General features: G+C 37.5%; 1 protein-coding gene across 2 annotated transcripts in view; it reads right to left on the reverse strand.

The window, feature by feature from the left end:
- HTT (huntingtin) overlaps window positions 1-18,407 on the reverse strand; it is an 81,519-nt gene that overhangs the window by 52,645 nt on the left and 10,467 nt on the right. Inside the window, exons 5-21 of one of the 2 annotated variants that reach the window (XM_054632472.2) lie at window positions 16,511-16,590; window positions 15,973-16,111; window positions 15,599-15,740; window positions 14,016-14,194; window positions 13,445-13,649; window positions 12,503-12,550; window positions 9,143-9,223; window positions 8,421-8,785; window positions 6,508-6,631; window positions 6,114-6,232; window positions 5,108-5,219; window positions 4,441-4,581; window positions 3,630-3,788; window positions 3,443-3,540; window positions 1,857-1,996; window positions 965-1,028; window positions 460-560 (exon numbers count right to left, since the gene is read on the reverse strand). In XM_054632472.2, the coding sequence (XP_054488447.2) occupies window positions 460-560; window positions 965-1,028; window positions 1,857-1,996; window positions 3,443-3,540; window positions 3,630-3,788; window positions 4,441-4,581; window positions 5,108-5,219; window positions 6,114-6,232; window positions 6,508-6,631; window positions 8,421-8,785; window positions 9,143-9,223; window positions 12,503-12,550; window positions 13,445-13,649; window positions 14,016-14,194; window positions 15,599-15,740; window positions 15,973-16,111; window positions 16,511-16,590 (2,297 nt within the window). The remainder of the gene's footprint in view (window positions 1-459; window positions 561-964; window positions 1,029-1,856; window positions 1,997-3,442; window positions 3,541-3,629; window positions 3,789-4,440; window positions 4,582-5,107; window positions 5,220-6,113; window positions 6,233-6,507; window positions 6,632-8,420; window positions 8,786-9,142; window positions 9,224-12,502; window positions 12,551-13,444; window positions 13,650-14,015; window positions 14,195-15,598; window positions 15,741-15,972; window positions 16,112-16,510; window positions 16,591-18,407) is intronic. The other variant, XM_077177775.1, reaches the window with a different exon arrangement.

Below are 18,407 nucleotides of genomic sequence, written 5' to 3' on the forward strand. Positions count from 1 at the left end.
AGCTTTAAGATACACTGTGTATGACCATATAAAAACTACAGTGGTTGGGAGTTGGGACAACTCTGTAGAACTGTGACATTTTAAGTCAATCAGCCACTGCCAGGATACTGAACAAACCACTTCAGCATGAAGAAAAATATTCAGAAGAAGTTGAAACTGAAAGTGACCCTCAGAATGTAATACAATGTAATACCCTCAGAATGCAATTTAATGTAATTGGATTGCTAATAGAAAGCCAAGTACAAATACCTGATCAGTCAGAATGATGCATGCTCCAGGTACCATAAAGATGCATTTGTTTCCCATCTCTCTTTTGAATAAATATATATACATGCACATATATATATATAAGTACATTAAAAACACTCAGTGATTTTTTTAGTTATAGGTACACATGAATATGCAAATATCTTTCTAAACTACTTTTTCTTTTCCTATAAATGAAAATGTCACATGTACCTCATTAATGAAGCTGCAGCCACGTGTCTCACTCTTGGATCTTCATCTCCAAGCAGACTTATTACAACGTTTTCAAGTACTCTCTCCTGAAGCTTTAATAGCTAGAAAATAAATGAGCACAGTAAATAAAGTTCACTGACCATTTTCATCATTTGACCATACTGTTAAAGGAGAGTTAACAACTGAGATTTCATCTGTCATACAAGCCTGCAAGACCATCTTTACCTTAACATTGTCAACCACATTCTCTAACTACACAATTGTCAAATTTTTTTTAAGTTACAAAAGAACAAGCCACAAAACACACAAACATGCCAGAGAAAATGAAGATATTTGAACCTCAATAGTAAGTACATTCCCAATTGTAGTAAGTTTTAGAACGTGAATCTATTTGCACAAAGAATACAACAGCCATCAGTGTTGACAGAATTTAAAAACAAAGTAGTGACATTACACTGGTACCTTAATGCAGAAACACAATACACTGATTAAGTAATTTACTTACACCAGTATAATGATGAATACCTCTGTGCAAGCTCTCAGTCTTGCCTTCCAAGAAGTTGACTAACCTGTGACAAAACAGAATTTAGAGTACATTAGTTAACATTGTGTATAATTTTTCCCTTCACTGCTCTGCAGGTTCTTTCTGTTTATTTTTTTAAAAAACCACTATAGGGAAAATGTAAGTAGTAAACACTTTTTGCAAGCTTTAGAGAAGGTAACTTATTTGCTAATCTACTATCTGGCTAGTGTAACTGAAGAAAAATAGTCCTTCCATTAAAAAAAACCCATTATTTAAAGACCATGATTTTAATTGTATTTTTTCCCATGCACAGAATCATCAGACTATTTTGAAAAGACAGTAACACATTCCAAACATCACTATTCACAGAGTCCACTTTTGTATGAGTAAGGATAACTTGAAGAACTTTCATGTAAACATTTTTTGTCTTTCAGCTTGGAAGAACCAATAGAGAATGAGAGAATGTAAGGAAAAGAACAAGTCACATTTATTTCAGTATTAAAAGAAACTGAGTGACTACAGAGAGCTGACAACAGAGTACATGTCAGGGACTTTCTCTTTAAAAACACACAAAACTGGATGGAAAAACTAAGTTAGATCCCAAATGATGTGGTCCCTCTCTGATCACACATTTACAGAAGACTTGATACAACAGACTAATGAACAATAAACTTCAATACAGTGTTACTTAGGATTGGGCTTGGTTGTGCAGTCAGTGGTAACTTGACAAAGGAATTCATACAGGATTGACTGATCTGAATTCATTTTATGAAACTCATTAATGCTTCAGAAGAAATTGTGCCATTACAGCTACAATTTCCTGTACTTCTCTGCCCTTCAGCTCCCACACCCATGGAAAAATAGGAACACTCACCGAAAATCTACCTCTGCAAGTATTTCCAGAAGTTCTGTCCTTACAAGCCAATATGAGCTGTTCTTCAGAGCAAGGAGGTCAACAATCAATTGCAAACCTAGCTCACTGTAACTGCTACTGCATAAGCTCATGATGCAATGCTGAGAAGAAAAAAACAACTTTCAATTATATTACAGAAGAGGTTCTCTGAAAAGCAGAACAAAAGTCATCAAAAAAACCACCTGTTTTCTTTAGAATACTAAAAGAAGTTATTGCATAAGATCTAGGATAAGCATCAGAGCTAGGTACCATGCAAGGCCAGAAGACCATCTCCATGTGAACTGCTAAAATCTGCTGCTGAAATTAACCTCTAGAGAGGAATGCAGGCCATACAGATCAGAGGTCAATCCTCTAAAGGAGGGCTCAGCACCACAAGCATTATATTCTCAACTGTTCAAAAACAGTCTCCTAACTTCCACAGGGTACTTTTAGACACCTGGTTCTGGTTTCCAAAGTTTTTGAAAAAGTCATACATCCATATGTGAATGTTCAACTATAGGCACAATGTGTGACCTTTAGAAAAAGTTACAGAACTCCACACTTCCATGTCTTATTTCACTACACCAAATGTACTTTCTTGTTTGAGGATTAACAACCCAAAAGGCTTAGAACATTTCTGCTAAAATGTGTAAAGTCAGATCACATAATATACTGAGAAAAAGCAAGAACCAAACTGGACTAGTATTAAGCTGCCTGAACTGAACAATTTTGGTGGTCTTCTAAAAAGCCATTATCACAAATGTGCTCACACATGAAACCACTACACACAAACATGAAGATTGCTGAACAGAAGGTTAAAAAGACAGCCTCATTTACCTGGATTTCCTTCCCTCAGTTGTATCACAAGCCTCTCTTCTTTGCATCTAAAACCATAATGCCCACACAAACTATCCACATTTTACTAAAATTTATGCTTTGCCTCACAGGTCCTTAAGTCTCTGATTTGTCTGTGTTCTACTTTATTGGAAAAACTCTCAAAGAAAGCTCACTCCTTCACCCCTCTGCTTTTTCACCAAACACCTTCCACAGATTTTATTCAAGAAATAAAAATCATATCCTCTAAATTCCACTCACCAATTTAGCTGACATCTCCATTTTAACAATTGCCTGAGGGATCTTTCACCCAATTTTAACCGCTTGCTTTCCTGACACTTTTCCACTTTTAAAAATTACTGTTTCAGAAAATAATCACTATTTTACTTGTCATTTCTCACATTTAATTTTTATTCTCCAAACACAGGCTACAACCAGGTGTTACATGTTCACACTCCCCTGTTTAGCCTAGATAGCCCTTCTATCTAATGCACTCACCCTACTGTTGTTAATGTAACATTAAAGTTCATAGCAGTACATTTCTCATGAGAAACATCATGATTAGATTACAATGCTACATGATCTAACCACATAATTTTATTTTCAACACCAATAAAATTCTTCAGGAAGAAATCATTTTATGCTGGATGTTTAGACATCTGCACATAGCAGCATCCCAGTAATGAATCACAACCCTGTGATCTGTGTGGTGCAAATAAATTCCGACTGCTTACCCTCACAGCTGTACAAGCCAGTTTGCATGTAACAGAGGACTCATCTTTCAATGTTTTCTGTAACAGAGGTATGCAGTCTATCAAGGAAAAGAGATTTCCTAAAAAAAGAAAAAAAACAATTTTGAGCAATTAAACATTGCAATCTTACATTAAAAGACAAAAAGATACCCATAAAATAAATTGTTACCTGTTGAGTTTCTGACATTTATTAGCCATTTTTCCACATCAAAGCGAGATTTAATTAGAATGGAGTTGACAATTGTTCCACAGAGAATGGCAGTAGCTCCTCTAATCTGGGGATCCCCATGGTCAATATAGTTCAGAACATCCGACACGTATTGCTCCTCTAAGAAAATAAGTTACAACTACTTTATTTTAAAAATACTAGTATTAGACTTTATTGATTCATAAAAATGCTACAGTGGAGGTCTCAACTATTGGACAATCAACATCAGCACATCCAAAACATGCCCACCATAGTTCTCCCCTTCTGAGATCCCTTTCTGTGCATGCAATCTACAGATCAATCCCACCATTCTGACCAATCATCACCAATATAAAAACACTAGTGATTTATTTCAACTGTACACAAAATGCTCCAGGGAAACAGAAGAAGCATTTTGGTCAATGTATCAAATCAGCTGCACACTCCAGGTCCCTGTGGTTCATTTGTAAAAGGGAACCTAATGACTTAGAAAAAAAATTTGTAAGATGGACTAAATTAAATCAGAAGAAAACATTTGTAAAATAAACAACCCCTTCCACATACTCATTGTTTCAAAGCAGCTTCAACTTGTCAGAGCTGACAAGGTCATCCTGAAACTTAAATCTTGCTACAAAAAATATCCCCCATCACATGCACAGCACATTCAATTCAATTTGTGCAGTATTTGTCCACAAATACCAAACTGGGTTTGGAGTTTTCAGAGCAGATGCTGCCTCACTTATTTGAAAACCCAAACACACTATTGAAATGGGATATCTGAACTGCAACATACCATACTCTTCTCCCATTGCCTCCAGAGGTGTTTTATACAGTTTGCTGAAGAAAGACTCAGGGTGAAGTGCAACAGCTGCTCCAACACAACTTACTGCCAAGGCTTTTACACTGACTCTCACATCTCTATCAGGAACTAAAGCTGCAGGGAAGAAATAAAAATTATTAAAAGGAAGGTATTTAAAGGTTTAAAACAATTAAATTGTCTTAAATTTAATTAGTAACATTATATAAAATAAAATAGCTTAGCCTGTACAAAAATATGAAGGCAGAGCAAGCAGTTGCAGTTTGTCAGAGGCAGCAGTGGGCTGTTTGCTTTTCTCAAATGAACTGTATTTGAAATATACTTGAAATACTCAAATACAGCCATAACATACTTCCAGCTCACCTCCTTCAAAAAACAATACATTACATGGGCATGTGGGCAAGTAAGAGTTTAGAAAAGGGAAAAATGAACAAACACCTTAAATCAGTCATATACCACGACAGGAATGGGGTTAAGTCCCCACCTCTGGATGTATTTTTAAAAAATGCAAATGTGGTGCTTAGGGACCGCCACAGAAAAACATCCAATATTTCTAATAAAGTGACATCAAAACCAAGACAGAGCAAAATGATCACATTTCCAACTTGTGCAGAGAAGCAATGAAGCTCAAAGAGAAGCATACCTCCTTTGTCCCCAGTGAGCAGGAAGGAGGCCGACAGCAGCCTGACGCAGTGCACCAGAGGAGCACAGTCTCTGTCAGTGTAGTGCCCAATGTCCCCCTTCACCCTGGAGGGCTATGGAAGGCAAATCACAATGTTTATACAGAGAAAAATTAATCTTCAATTGAAAAATATATTAGCACAAGATTTAGAACTACTGCACATCTCAAATGTCTAAAGGTTTAATACAAAATGAATATATATTATTCATAAGTAGTTTGATATATATTCCAACAAAAGGCCTCAAAATGCAATGCTTTGGAGAAGCTTATATCTTGTATCAGAACTGGTTCAATTTTATTACAGAAATATTTTATTGTAGACTTTTCTAAACTATCTAGACTTGCTGTTTGCATGTGAAGAGCACGCTAAACCACTTGTTGCCATCAAACTTTGGAAACTTTGTAAGAAAAGCATATTATTTCTAAGTTGTTTTCTGTAGTTTCACATTCAGAATTCCCCAGTAGTCCAAGCTGATCTAATTCTGCCTGCCACAAATGAAACTTTCACCCCAGCTCACAACAAAATCCAAAGATAAAGTCAAAAAAACGTAAGAGGAAATCAGTAACTTGTAGTTAGAATGGCACCAGGCTCAAAGACTAACCTCTGAGGAGATCATGAAGTTACCTACACAGGTAACAATCAGCACAAAGATATTACAAGTAAGAAAGTATCAGTCTAGCCTACTAATGCACAGAAAAAAAGGGTTTGTGTTCTCAGCAGGGTGTTCTAGTAAGGCTTTGCTGGTGATTGCATTTAAGATATCAACACTTATGTATTCACCTTATGTTAAATGAAATTCAGGCTGTAACTCAGATTCCCTACACAACCTGAGTTATTTTGACCTATAACAAGGTACATCATATATACATGCTTCCCACATTTACCACTTCATCATAACTGTAATTTAATTTTTTTTAAATGTCATTGTTTTGAACTTTAAATCTGACCACTGTGATTACTTCTCACCTTGTTCTCGTGTTCACCAGCATCTGCTGCATCCTCTTTGGATGTAAATCGATCCACGCTGCTATCAGAGGGCTGCCTGCTATGGCTCATGGTTTTCAGCAGGTGAGACTGCTGAAGAGCTTTAGAAAAAGGTAATTCATGAAATACCATTTCAGATGCAAACTAAAAGCACCTTAATTACACTAATTATACAAACATGAAAAACAAATTAGCAGTGATCAAAACAAGTAATTGATCACAAGTGTTGAAATATATTCCTTATTTCACATACCCATCTAGTTATTTGTTTTTCATATCCATTAAATGAGTCTTCACTCCCCTGAAGTGCAGATGCACCTGAACACCTGTCTAATGGCATCCCCAGTCTGGCCCACCCCTGTATTTATCAACATACCAAGAGAAGAATTTCTGAAGGACTCTGACGAATCATCTTGGAGAATATTTGCAGCTTCATCTTCCTCATCCTGCAGCTGCCCAATTTGCATTCCAGAATACTGTCCTTCAGCACCCTCCAAAACCTACACAGTGCAAGGACAGGACTTAAAATAATTTCACAGAGCATTAAATTTGAAACATGCAGTGTTAGTAATCTACAAATAGTCTGAAAGCAAATATGAGCCTGATAAATATTAGTGTCCAGCTGCATGTAAGCCCCAAAGCACTTCCCCTCCTCCTGCAGCTCTGGGGCTATTGCAGGCCATAGTTCCATCTGAGAGTCTCTCAGCTGGGCTATGAACTTGGCTACCATAGGAACCAAGTAAAACTCAGCCCATTGCTCCCCTGCAGCTCCCCTTGCTCCCTCATCACAAATGTTTCTCTCTCAGCAGTTACAAATCACAACCAACACCTTTACTGCCACAAACTGAAGTTAGCCCTTGCAGTTAAAATCCCCCATTACCTCACTTGTCCTGGATATGTGAAATCAAACTGAGAACACACTGTGTAGGACAAGAAAGGACAAGGAAGTTCAAAGTATTTCAATTGCTTCATTCAAAACCAGAGACTACTAAAATGGACTCATCTGGAAGAGAGTTTGACCGTTGGAGCCAAGGCAATATATAGGCAGTAGGTATATGAAAAAATAACCATGAAAATTAATCCTAATGATAAATTACAGTAAAGTAAAAAGAACAATTTCACTAGTTTTATCAGAAAACAGGATACTTCTTCAGTTACTTCCTGTCTTTAAAAGCACCTGGAAATTGTTCATTAAAAAGCTTGTGTGTCAGTAATTTGGACAACCACTTAGTCTCAATTATGAATGGATAATTTTACACATAATTACTGCTTGTAAACAGTATGCCAAGTGACAAGAATTTGCATAAACACATTGTGCCAATAAACACATCTTGTCAATAAATGCCTGCTCACTTTGGCCTCTGCACTGCCTTCATTTAATTCAGAGAGCAATTATCATCACTCCTTTGGTTCTTGAATTCTCACACTTGCAGAAGTATTTTCTTAGCATGATTATAAATTTACTATTTTTTATAGTGCTAAGAGACTATTACTTTCCAAATTACTATCAGAAAATAAGAACCAAAAGTTTGATATGTTTGACAAAATCTTAACTTGTTCCAAATTTTTCCCCTTTTGAATTTTCTCCTCTGGTTCCCAGTAATTGTATTTTTGTGTTTTTATTACCACCTCACAATACACTTGCCCAAAGAGACAAATGTCTTAAAATAGATATAGTGTATGCATATTTCAGGTGTTTATTAGATATGTAACTGCTACATTTGTAAATCATGCAGTATTTGCCCATTATAGAAGAAATCCTTAAAATGGAATAAAAAAGAAAAAGAAAAAAAGAGTTGTGTTGCCAGGTGTAAAAGCACAGGCAGAAGGCAGTGTAAAGCATTGTGCTCCAAAAATATGTCTTTATCATTCCAAAAAAACTGCTCACCCTTTAACACTTCCATTAACCCTCCTGCACCAAAACAATTATTAATGTATCTATAAAAAATTAAGGATATACTACTAAGAGAATATATTTAAGTCAAGACTTTGATATTGCCATTCTATCAGTGAGCGACATCTGTAATGCCTTCACATGACCTACCCAGAGAACACACTGATTACAGCTTTGTAGCTTTTCATTACTGCTGAAGTGAAAGTGTTAAAAGGAGGTCAAGCTCTCCAATAGAGCTGTGAGCTGCTGACCTTTCCACTGTTACTAGCTGAGGATTGAAAGGTAGAAGACGAGTAAGGAGATGAGTCCAAGTCTGGGCCCTCCATGGAAGAGCTCTGAGATATGTCGGGCCCCTCAGTAGAAGGAGATCCCCCCTCTGCCCGCTGCACACTTACAATTTCAGAGCTGTCTGAAGGGGTTACAGCAGAGTCTGGACCTTCTGTAGTGGTCTGAGAGCTATCACTAATTGGTGAGGAAGCCTGTGTGCCATCATTCAAATCCATGGTGGCATCTGACTGGACAGCACTGATCTGGCTGGAGCTTCGACTGAGCACCTCCTCCTCCTCCCCTTCAGCAGCTGCACTTGTCAGGTCACAGCTGGGCAGCTCCACGGGCTCTGACTGCAGCGTGTGCTGTGAGCGCGGCTGCTCCGTGATGATGTCGTGGCCTGTGGCATCCGCAGCTGAGCTCCCCACTGACCCAGCTGTTGACACTCCTGATGAAGAAGCCAGCTCACTGGTTATCTCACCCTTCACAGAAGCTGCAAAACACAGGCATTTATCAGTCAGCCCACTGCTTGAATTGGTGTTTCACTCTCGACATGAAAACACAGGCTAAGCCACATATTAAACTAGGCTAAGGAAAGTGTGTAATGAAACAGTTAAACTATAGCCAGGAAAACAGGCATCTTATAAAGATTCCACCCCAACTCTTTAAAAAAAAGAATGCACTCAATTTCCTTAAGTTTTACACTCCACAGTATTAATGTTTTTTGTTTTCCATGTCTTTTGAATGCCCATACACTTCCTCACCACCATAACACATCACTTACACATTTTGCACAGAGCAATAGCAGAATGTGTTTACTGAATGCACTGCTAAAGAGAAAGACAGGTACCTGCAAATGATGCAGAGCTGACATCAGATCGAGTTTCAGAATCATCATCCAAACCTTCTTCTTCACCAAGAAGTACTTTACCTGGGAAGTGATACAAAAAAAACCTTTAGTTTTCAAAAATTATAGCCAGTTTGAAATGTTGAACAGCTGAAGTCAGATGTGAAATCTATTTTTTAAAAAGTTTATCCAAACAATTCTTCATAGCTATGGCGGGTAACAGATGAAAGGAATGAATAAAGTGCACATCCAGTCCCTCACTAATTGATCAGGAAAGAAACAGGCAGCAGTGACAAGAAAACAGTTAAGCAATTTTATTTACCAGTGCAACCATTCAGGAAACAACCTACAACCTTATTACTTCTAGCTTATTCTTGTGGACTACATTTAGGATCCCACTAATTTCACCAAGTATGTGCTATTCCTAAGGACTGGATATCCAGCATCTGGATATCTGCCCTCAACTCTGAAGAGCATTGATGCACCACAAGTAATAGAATAAATAACCTCTTCCTCTTAAGGCTACAAAAATTATCAAAGGCTGCTCAGAACTCCAAAGATAACAGTACAGAAAAAGCCCAGGGGAAGAGCAGTGCAGACTCAAAGCACAAGACAACACAGGTGGGACAGGGTGATGAACCATGGACAACCATGGAGAGCTAAGGATTACTAAGGCAAAAAATCTTCAGAGATGCTTTTGCCATAAGAAACTTGAGAACCACTTCTAACATAACCCAACCACCACAGAGCTCTCTTACTCACAGAGCATTATCTACTTAAATTACAGGCGGTGGAAAGAGAAAGAACCTGCAGATGCACACTGCCTGGAAGGCAACCAAGGACACAACTGCACTGCAAAGTCTGTCCCTGGGACAGCGCATGGAGTGCAGAGGGAGCTGCTAAGCCCATCCTTCTACAGGTTGCAAGTCCCTTGCTGAGACAGAGATTCACAGTAAGTGCTCTGAGAAGAACCCTTTTGCTCAAACTACCAAGCTGCACTGTAGACTCATAATGCCAGAAACTAATGTTTGGAAAACTCTGGGTGGATACCTTTGTACCTTATTCAAGTTAACTGGGGGTAAAAAAGCATTAATACACCTTTGTATTAATTTCTTTTTCTCCACTGCTTTCATACATAGCAGTACCACTGTAGTACCACCTTCCTCTGAAAAGCATGATTTATGATACTCAAAACTGTAAGTAAGGCAGAAAAGTAAACATGGCATTTCCATATACCTTCCATGTAAAATGACAGTAATTGAGAACTACACGCTCCTATGAATGAATGAGTAAAATCCTGCTAGGAGTTCCCAACAAAAAGCACAAAATATAATATATTCTTCTCTATTATTTTGCACATTTACATCCATTTCACTGAAACAAACCAGGATCATCTTCTGCTTTCCATGGCTGCCCACCTCTAAAAGTAAGTGAAAGAATAAGAACACTGAAAAACAGTCTTTAGGCACATTAAGTTTTGTATGCTTAAATGTATTAAATGAGTATATACCACATACAGCAGAATACTTTTCCTCTATTTGACAAGAAAAAAATCCAGTTAAGTTGCTTTCAAAACATAGGCTTTGATTTCAAAAGGAATTTTCAGCCTTTTTTGCAAATAATCTTCTGAAGTTGAAACATAAACGAACCAGTGCAGGCCAGCTGCTCAGAACTGAAGTTGATCTGATGTAGCAAGATTGCAAAGATGTGAAACAGAGCATTCTGTAGATCAGCCTCACTTCACACCCCTACACACAAAGGAGCATTACAGCCTGAGAAGTCCCATCCATTGCCCACTACTCTATATGACTGCAGAATGACTTCAAGGAGGAAGTGGGAATAGGCTTGGATTTTCCCTCCTTTCTACAATGGAGAGCAACAGGAAATGAACAATTCACAATTTGAAAATAAACCTGTACAAAGCACAAAACTGTGAAGGGATTTTTTCCAATTGTTTATGCCATTGTTTAGACCACAAAATCTTCATACCATAGTACTGAAAAAGGATGAAGGCTGATGACTCATACACATTTTCTCACCAAGTGAAAGATTAGTATATTAATAAGTGCTTTAATGGAATTTACTCTATTATTAATACTTCAAAGTTACACTGAAGGCTACCAACAAGACCAAGATCCTCAAGGACAACTTACTATTTTTTATTTACATGTGATATGTGTAGTTATTCTGATTTGTTGCATTCTGTCTCACCTTTGAATGCTGCAGCAGTATCTACTTTCAGACACCCATTCTTTCAATATGACCTTTCTAAACTAGAAATGATAACTCCATCTGTGAGCACTCTTTCATTCAGCTTTAACCCCTTCTTCACATTTTGGTATAGTCTTAAATCATACAGATAAGGTTACTTAAGAAGGCTTAAATAACCTTATCTGTATGCTTTAAGAGTATACCAAAATGTAAGCAGTGGTTAAAGAGTGGTTAATGAGATTCCTTGCACATGAAGATTGAAGGACATATTTGGAAAAGTATAAGCTGTAATGGTGCTTCCAGTTTATATAAACTCACTTAGTTTTAAACTACTTTTCCTTGAAGTTTTTCTCTTCAGCATTGCCCATCTCTTCCTTACTAATGCTTGCAGTGACTACACTACACTCACACAGTTTCACTGCAGTAGCAACATTTTGCTCACCTAATTCAGGTGATGAAAGTGTTACACAGTTGTACCTAGATTGACTCTGTCATAGTGATATGACTGGTTTAAACCAAAGTGTAATCATACAACTAAGTATTAAGTACTTTCATGCACAAACTGGGAAAAGAATACTTCAGGGCAAACTGTATTCTTTAAAATCCTGCTAAATGAACAACCTATTGAAGAGAGAAAATCTACACAGGCAAGACAAAAATGTATAATCATCAAGAACAGAAAAAGAAATAAAAAACCATCATATTGAAGCATGCAAACATACACATGCATTAGTAAATTGCAGAGAAAAAAACAGGCCTAACAAAACCAGGAAAGTTAACTGTTTAGCAAGTTACATTATTGCTTAAGTATTACCATGAAAAAGAAGAATGCCCTGTTCAGAGAGATGATTTTTCCATGTGCTCTTAAGAAGTTAAAACTGCATCATAATCATCAATATAACTTTGTCAGTGAACTACAGTAAAAATAAGATTATATTGCTTTAAATTATTTTAGAATATCTTGATTGCAATATCAGAAATTGCATCAGAATCTTTTCACTATTTATAATGATTAAGCTCAGCTGATAACACAGGCAATCGTGAATGAAGACCCAAGTTCAGCAAGACAATGAAGTGGGGAGGGGGAAAAAAAACAACCCCAAAAAAATCAGGAAGGAATGCAATTAAAGATTGGTTTTCAAAAATAATCACCTTTATGCTTTCTTGCAAGAACAGGGCTGCATGAAGACCCCCCTCCAGCTGCAAATCACAGAAAGTAACACATCAGGGCAAAGACAGAGCTAATGAAATCATGAAGGAATTCTAATAGCCACAAGTGGAAAACAAAACCAAAAAAAAAAAAAAACAAATCAGCAAAGCAAAACAAAAAACCCACAAAACCAAAAACCAAAGCCAGGAAGAAACAGCAAACTTGTTGCTTTTGAAGTCTGAGGTTTTTTGATCATTTGACACCAAATTACTTTTAATATTCTGTGCCACTTGTGTGTAGTTTGCTTTCAAAAATGTGTTCTAAATTTCCCTGCTATGATTGCTTCCAGATAATAATTTACCTTCCAGAAGCAGCAATATTGGCTGACCCATTAGTTCAATACAGACTCCTTACAAAAACCCAATCAGAGACTGATTTTTTTGAAACACGTATGTAGCAGTTAAAGAGAATTTCAAGAGCATGCACTCCACAGACAAGAAAGCTGATAGCTGATTTTAACAGTTAAGGATAAGCTTAAGTCATGTCATGCTTTAATTTCATGCTGGTTTTGGTATTCAGCAAGGAGCTCTCAGTTAATACAAACTCTGCTTAGATCCGCTTTTATGAATCACAGTTGTCAGATGATTGGTAAGAACATTCATTTTGTGAGGTAAAAAAAAGTCAGCATATTAAACTTGCTTTATGTAACAAAAAAAAAATCATCAACACAAACTGTAAAAAACCCTCTGAAGTTTGCAATTAATCAATGAATGTATACCCACTTAAAAGGAGGGAAGGAACTTCTACAGTACCTGGGGAAAAAAGAATGCCATGCATAGCTTTGTACATTTCATTGAACCCTCATGCTTTAGCTAACACTGAGAACTAGAGCTGATGATGTATGTTCATTTCCCTTTACTGCAACTCCCAGAAGCAGAGCTCACCTATAAGTTCCACAATGCTCCCGCTGCGGCTCCTGCTGGCAGGTTCATCTTTGGCTACACTGACCTGAGCAATGCCCCCGCAGGCAGTCAGGGCATGGAGCAGTTCAGGGGGGGGAGTTCGAAAGAGCTGCTGCAGCAATTCTAAAGCTCCAGTCACAACATTATGGTCCTGATGCTGGGTGTAGTGCAGAGTCAGTTCATAAACCTGAAAGCCAGCAGAGTACTGCAGTAAGTCTCTATGAAGACAGAACACAGTACATGTCTTATCCTATACAACATCAAATTTCAGCAATGAATTAAGAATAACTCGTGCTTGGTATATATGATCTTCACCACAATCTTCAAAGGGGGAAATGCCAATCAATTGTAGCCACTTAAATGCCTTTTTGGTAGGAGTCTGGTCATTACTTATCAATAATTCCACTCACTGGACCAATTATCATTCAAGATAAACAGGAATTTGGGAAGTCAGAGTGTTCAGTATCAGACTAATCTATTTATTTAGATCACTATTTATTTATCTCCCTCCCAATTAGTACTCTTCAGGTAAGGGGTATTATTCATATTTTACCTGTATAAGTTGTTCTGGTGAAGGTGAAATCTCTGTTTCTTTCCTAGTTACACCAAAACTGCCTTTCAGGCTGGTATCTTTTACTTGTTGTTGCAATAAAGGTATGAGATACCTTAGTGTAAGTAAAACACCCAGAATTAAAAGAGTAGGACGATCATCTTCTACAGGAACCAACAAGCCTGAGGGGAGAAACAAAGTGGCCAAATAACTTACTGACAGTGGCTAGCTCCAACACAAATGTTATTTTATGTAGTCCATATAATAGCTTCTTTAAAAAAAAAAAACAACACACAACAAAACAGAGCAACCAAAACCTAGCAGCAATTTAAGAGTGTTCTCCAAATGTAGAAACATTTGAAAATATGTATTTTATACAACTGAGAATCAATTAAGCAGCATGGGAGAATGATCAAAGGACCTTGTCTCACCTTCCCTGTTTCCTCTTTTTACTCCACTAAAACACAATTTTTTTTTTTTTAATAGCTGATGCTTTCATCAAATGATCTAGACTCTGTTGCTCCTCTCACCTGCCTCCTCTCTCCACTTGACAGCTTATACCCAAGTGTAAGGCCCTTGCCCACAGATGCACTACTATCCTAATGGAAGATATTTGCACTTTGCCCTGTTTTGGGAACTTTCTTCCATATACCTACCTGCTAATCACAACCAACCCCAAAGCATATTACAAAGTATTATGGAAGGAAACACAACCTTCTATCCAGGAAGGAAAAAAAAATTCAAAATCAGTTCTTGGAGCTCCCATTTGCATTTCTGTTTGAATTCTGCATCATTGCCAAGGACATTATCACACATCACTTTAGAGGGAGGAAAGTCACAATGTAGCTGTTGAATTTTTCACACTTCTTGAAAGCAGTAAGGCTAACATGGTAACACCTTATGTATCTGCTGGTCTTCTTCATCTCTCCTTTTGCAAGACAGTCTACATAGTAAAGAACCCCTTGTCAAAGACAAAACTGAGGCAACTTTCCACTGAAAGCCAGAGATCTCTCTTGTTATGCTATGACTTGCATAACAACCAGAAGACCATGCAAACTTCCCAGCTGAAGAAATAAGGAAGCAATACCTGATACAAAATTGGGCACTTTAAATTTAAAAAATCTTCATTTTCTGCTCTAAGTTATTACAGAGTCTATGTAATAGTCCTCTAAGAAAGGTCATAGGGTAAGTGATGATGGCTCAGAGCACAGCAGGGTGCCCTCCACCTCAGACCTGCTGCACTAGCAACCAAGCTGATGGACCATGCAAGTCTTCAGACACCTGAAGTTCACCCAGAATCCTTAGACCTCATTTTCCAACAAGCTACCTGTTTCCCAAGCCTCAGCTACTTCTTTTCAATATTACTTACTAGCACTGTAGCACAGAGAGAGAGAGACAAATAACTTTAGAAGTACCTTTATCTAACTTAACACCAGATAGAGAAAGTATCAGCAGTTTTCAGTCAAAGTATCCTTCCTTTACCTGAAAATCTTTCACATATGCAAAATGATACATATTCTTACATGGAAAAACACGTAATGCTATTTACACATAAAGCAAATTAATTTTTTTGCCCTGAATCTTACCTAAAAGCACATTCAATAACCAGGCATAAAAATACTGTGTTCTTCGTGAATGTTGGCAGATGCTCACTGCTGATCCTGCTGCTGTTCGACGGATAGTGGGGGAACTGGATTTGAGATTAGCTATGAAAGCCTTCAACAAAACCTAAAAACAAAGACACCTTACTTAACTTTTCATCAGAAGTGAACTAAGAAGGCAGCAAATGTATTTTTCATTTATTCAAAGCATTACTTCATGCACATCAAGCAAAGGCAACTACTGCCTTAATTCAGGCATGCAGCTGTAACACTGCTTTCTGTACCATGGGATGGTAATGCTGATAACTCCCCATGCCTTGGGATTTAACAGGGAGCACTAATAGGGTAAAGAAAGGTACCTTAATCTCATTGTCATTTGCAAAATTGCCAAAGGCTGCCATGATTTTGGGTATTGCTGCAGCCAGCGTCTCCTGCACCGATTCCTCAGGTCTCTTACTGATCCGTGTCAGACATGGCAAAAGGTTCACCAGGTATGGCCTAAGTATGGCACAGGAGAAAAACTGATCTGAGAGCAGAACTACTGAACCCTTCTAAGTATTTTTAATTCATACCCCAGTTCTGTGGTATTACTAAATCCTACAAAAATACAGAACATAGGAAAAAAAGAAGAATCTTCTGAATGCAAGAGAAGAATACACTTTAAAAATATACAAGTCATTATCTTTACAAGTTTCCCCCCCCTACAGTAATGTAGAGCATAGAACTAAAACTCCACTTAAAAAAACACACTGATGAAATAAATTCAGAGAGAATAAGGTGATAGCAATTCCTCCAACCTCCTAATTACATACTTTAACCTTATAAACAGTAACATTTTGTTAACATCTGTATTTCTTTAAAGGTTCTTTGGAAAGTTCATTATTAGCATGTGTTTACCTGCACTTCTGAGGCCGAACTAGGTGGGCAAGCTCAGCAAATCTCCAGAGTGCAGCACGCAGACTTCTTGAAGCACCATTCTAGACAGAGTATATAACTATCACATTTCATCAGGCAAAACCATTTCCTACAAAAAACTGCCTATAACATACAATAGTGTATATTTTACTTAAACAGATAAAAATAAAAGGTGTCTGGAAATCATAAATTTCCTTTAGCCAAAAGGAAGTCAAGTCAGTTCCATGACTACCTTCATTTTTCTAACTGGTATTAGGAGTTTTCTGAGTAATCTAAAAGGAATAGTAAGGAACATCACAAAAGAAAAGTGTCTGAGTTCTCTGCTCTGCTGAAATCTGCTTAAAATACCACAGAGAAAGGCATCAGCCAACAAAGAAACACTGATGAGAGTCTGAAAATCACTGTAACACTTGCAGAGATATAAATACAGCACAAAATTGACAGCAGAGAAGATATGCAAATAAACAACATTCAGCTTCTGAGTGCACCAAAGGAAAAATCAATATATTGATCTGTAGCACTTCACAATGGATTGACTGCTGAAGTTTAGTGTCTGTTTGCCTGGACTGACACCTTCCACATTGTGCACCTGACTTGAAGCAGAATGCCCTTACATTAGTGTCTAGGGATGTAGCACAATTCCTTAGTGTTGCTGGAAATATAGAAAACTGTGGAAGTCAAGATGCTAGGAGGGTGTCTACCTAATGTAGTTCAAACCCAACCAAAATGCTTCTCAAATTGAGTCCCTGAAGACAAAGCTGAGATGTTTAAAAACTGTCATTTCTTTATTGCTTTCTTCAGCTGGTATATCAAAGGCTTGCAGCCTTGTTAGCATGACAAGTAAAAAATACTTGCATCTGAATTGCAAAACATCCATTTCTCAGGTTCACAGCCAAACAACAGATTCTGGCATGGCTTCTGATCCTGATGCACAAACAAAATTCATTCTGCTGGGTGCTCCTGTTGCATATGCTACCTCTCTCTCAGCTGTCATGAATCCAAGAGCACCTTTCAAGAAGTACATGCCAACTGAACAACAAAATATTTCCTCCTACACCTGGTTATAAATGTGTAAAAACTTTGGAGCAATTTGTATGTTGGCTATTTTCTGTTAATTAGGTGATGTCCATTTCCACACCCTCAAAAATATTGCATGACATTAAGGTACAGCAGTACAATAAAATATCCATACATCTACATCCCTACATCTAACACAAGAAAAGCTATGCATGCACATTGGTTTTCTGACTTATCTTCTAGAGCTCTATTATTCCCTCAAAAAAAAAAAAACAAACAAACAAACAAAAAAAACCAACCAAAAAAAAAAAAAAAAAAACCAAAAACCAAAAAAAAACCCAGTATCATTACTATCTGACAAGTAACACCTCTATTTTCTGTCTATACAAACCTGGCCACATGTTTATAGATGCAAAAGACACAATCTCAGTGATACTGTCCTAAACATGGCCTTTCTCTTCTGCAGTCACAAACTTCAAAAAGGCTATTACTAAATTTCTCCCTGTGGACATAATTGAACTGTAGCTTTTGATACCTAGAGAGATGCTTCAGTATTTTTCCCTATGCCTCTGTAAGAAGTTGTAAGTACACATCATAAAGTAGTTGTAGCAGGTTACTTCAAGCCTAAATTCTCCATAAGGTTGTGTCAATTAAGAATGCCACTGTCCTCCATCTACTTTCCATCACCCTTTTGGTTTGAGTTATTCTTTCCAGCTGAGTCAGTGGAGCAAACATCATGAATTATTCCTTTGGGTGGGGAGTCACTAAGGCTAACTCAAACTGCCATTCAAACCAAATGCTCACACATTTTCTGCCAGGTAAACTTTCAGGAGTAGTTAAATACAAACAATGGGGACAGCAG

Source organism: Agelaius phoeniceus, chromosome 4 (genome assembly GCF_051311805.1).
Source record: "Agelaius phoeniceus isolate bAgePho1 chromosome 4, bAgePho1.hap1, whole genome shotgun sequence".
In the NCBI taxonomy this organism is placed as follows: Eukaryota; Metazoa; Chordata; class Aves; order Passeriformes; family Icteridae; genus Agelaius; species Agelaius phoeniceus.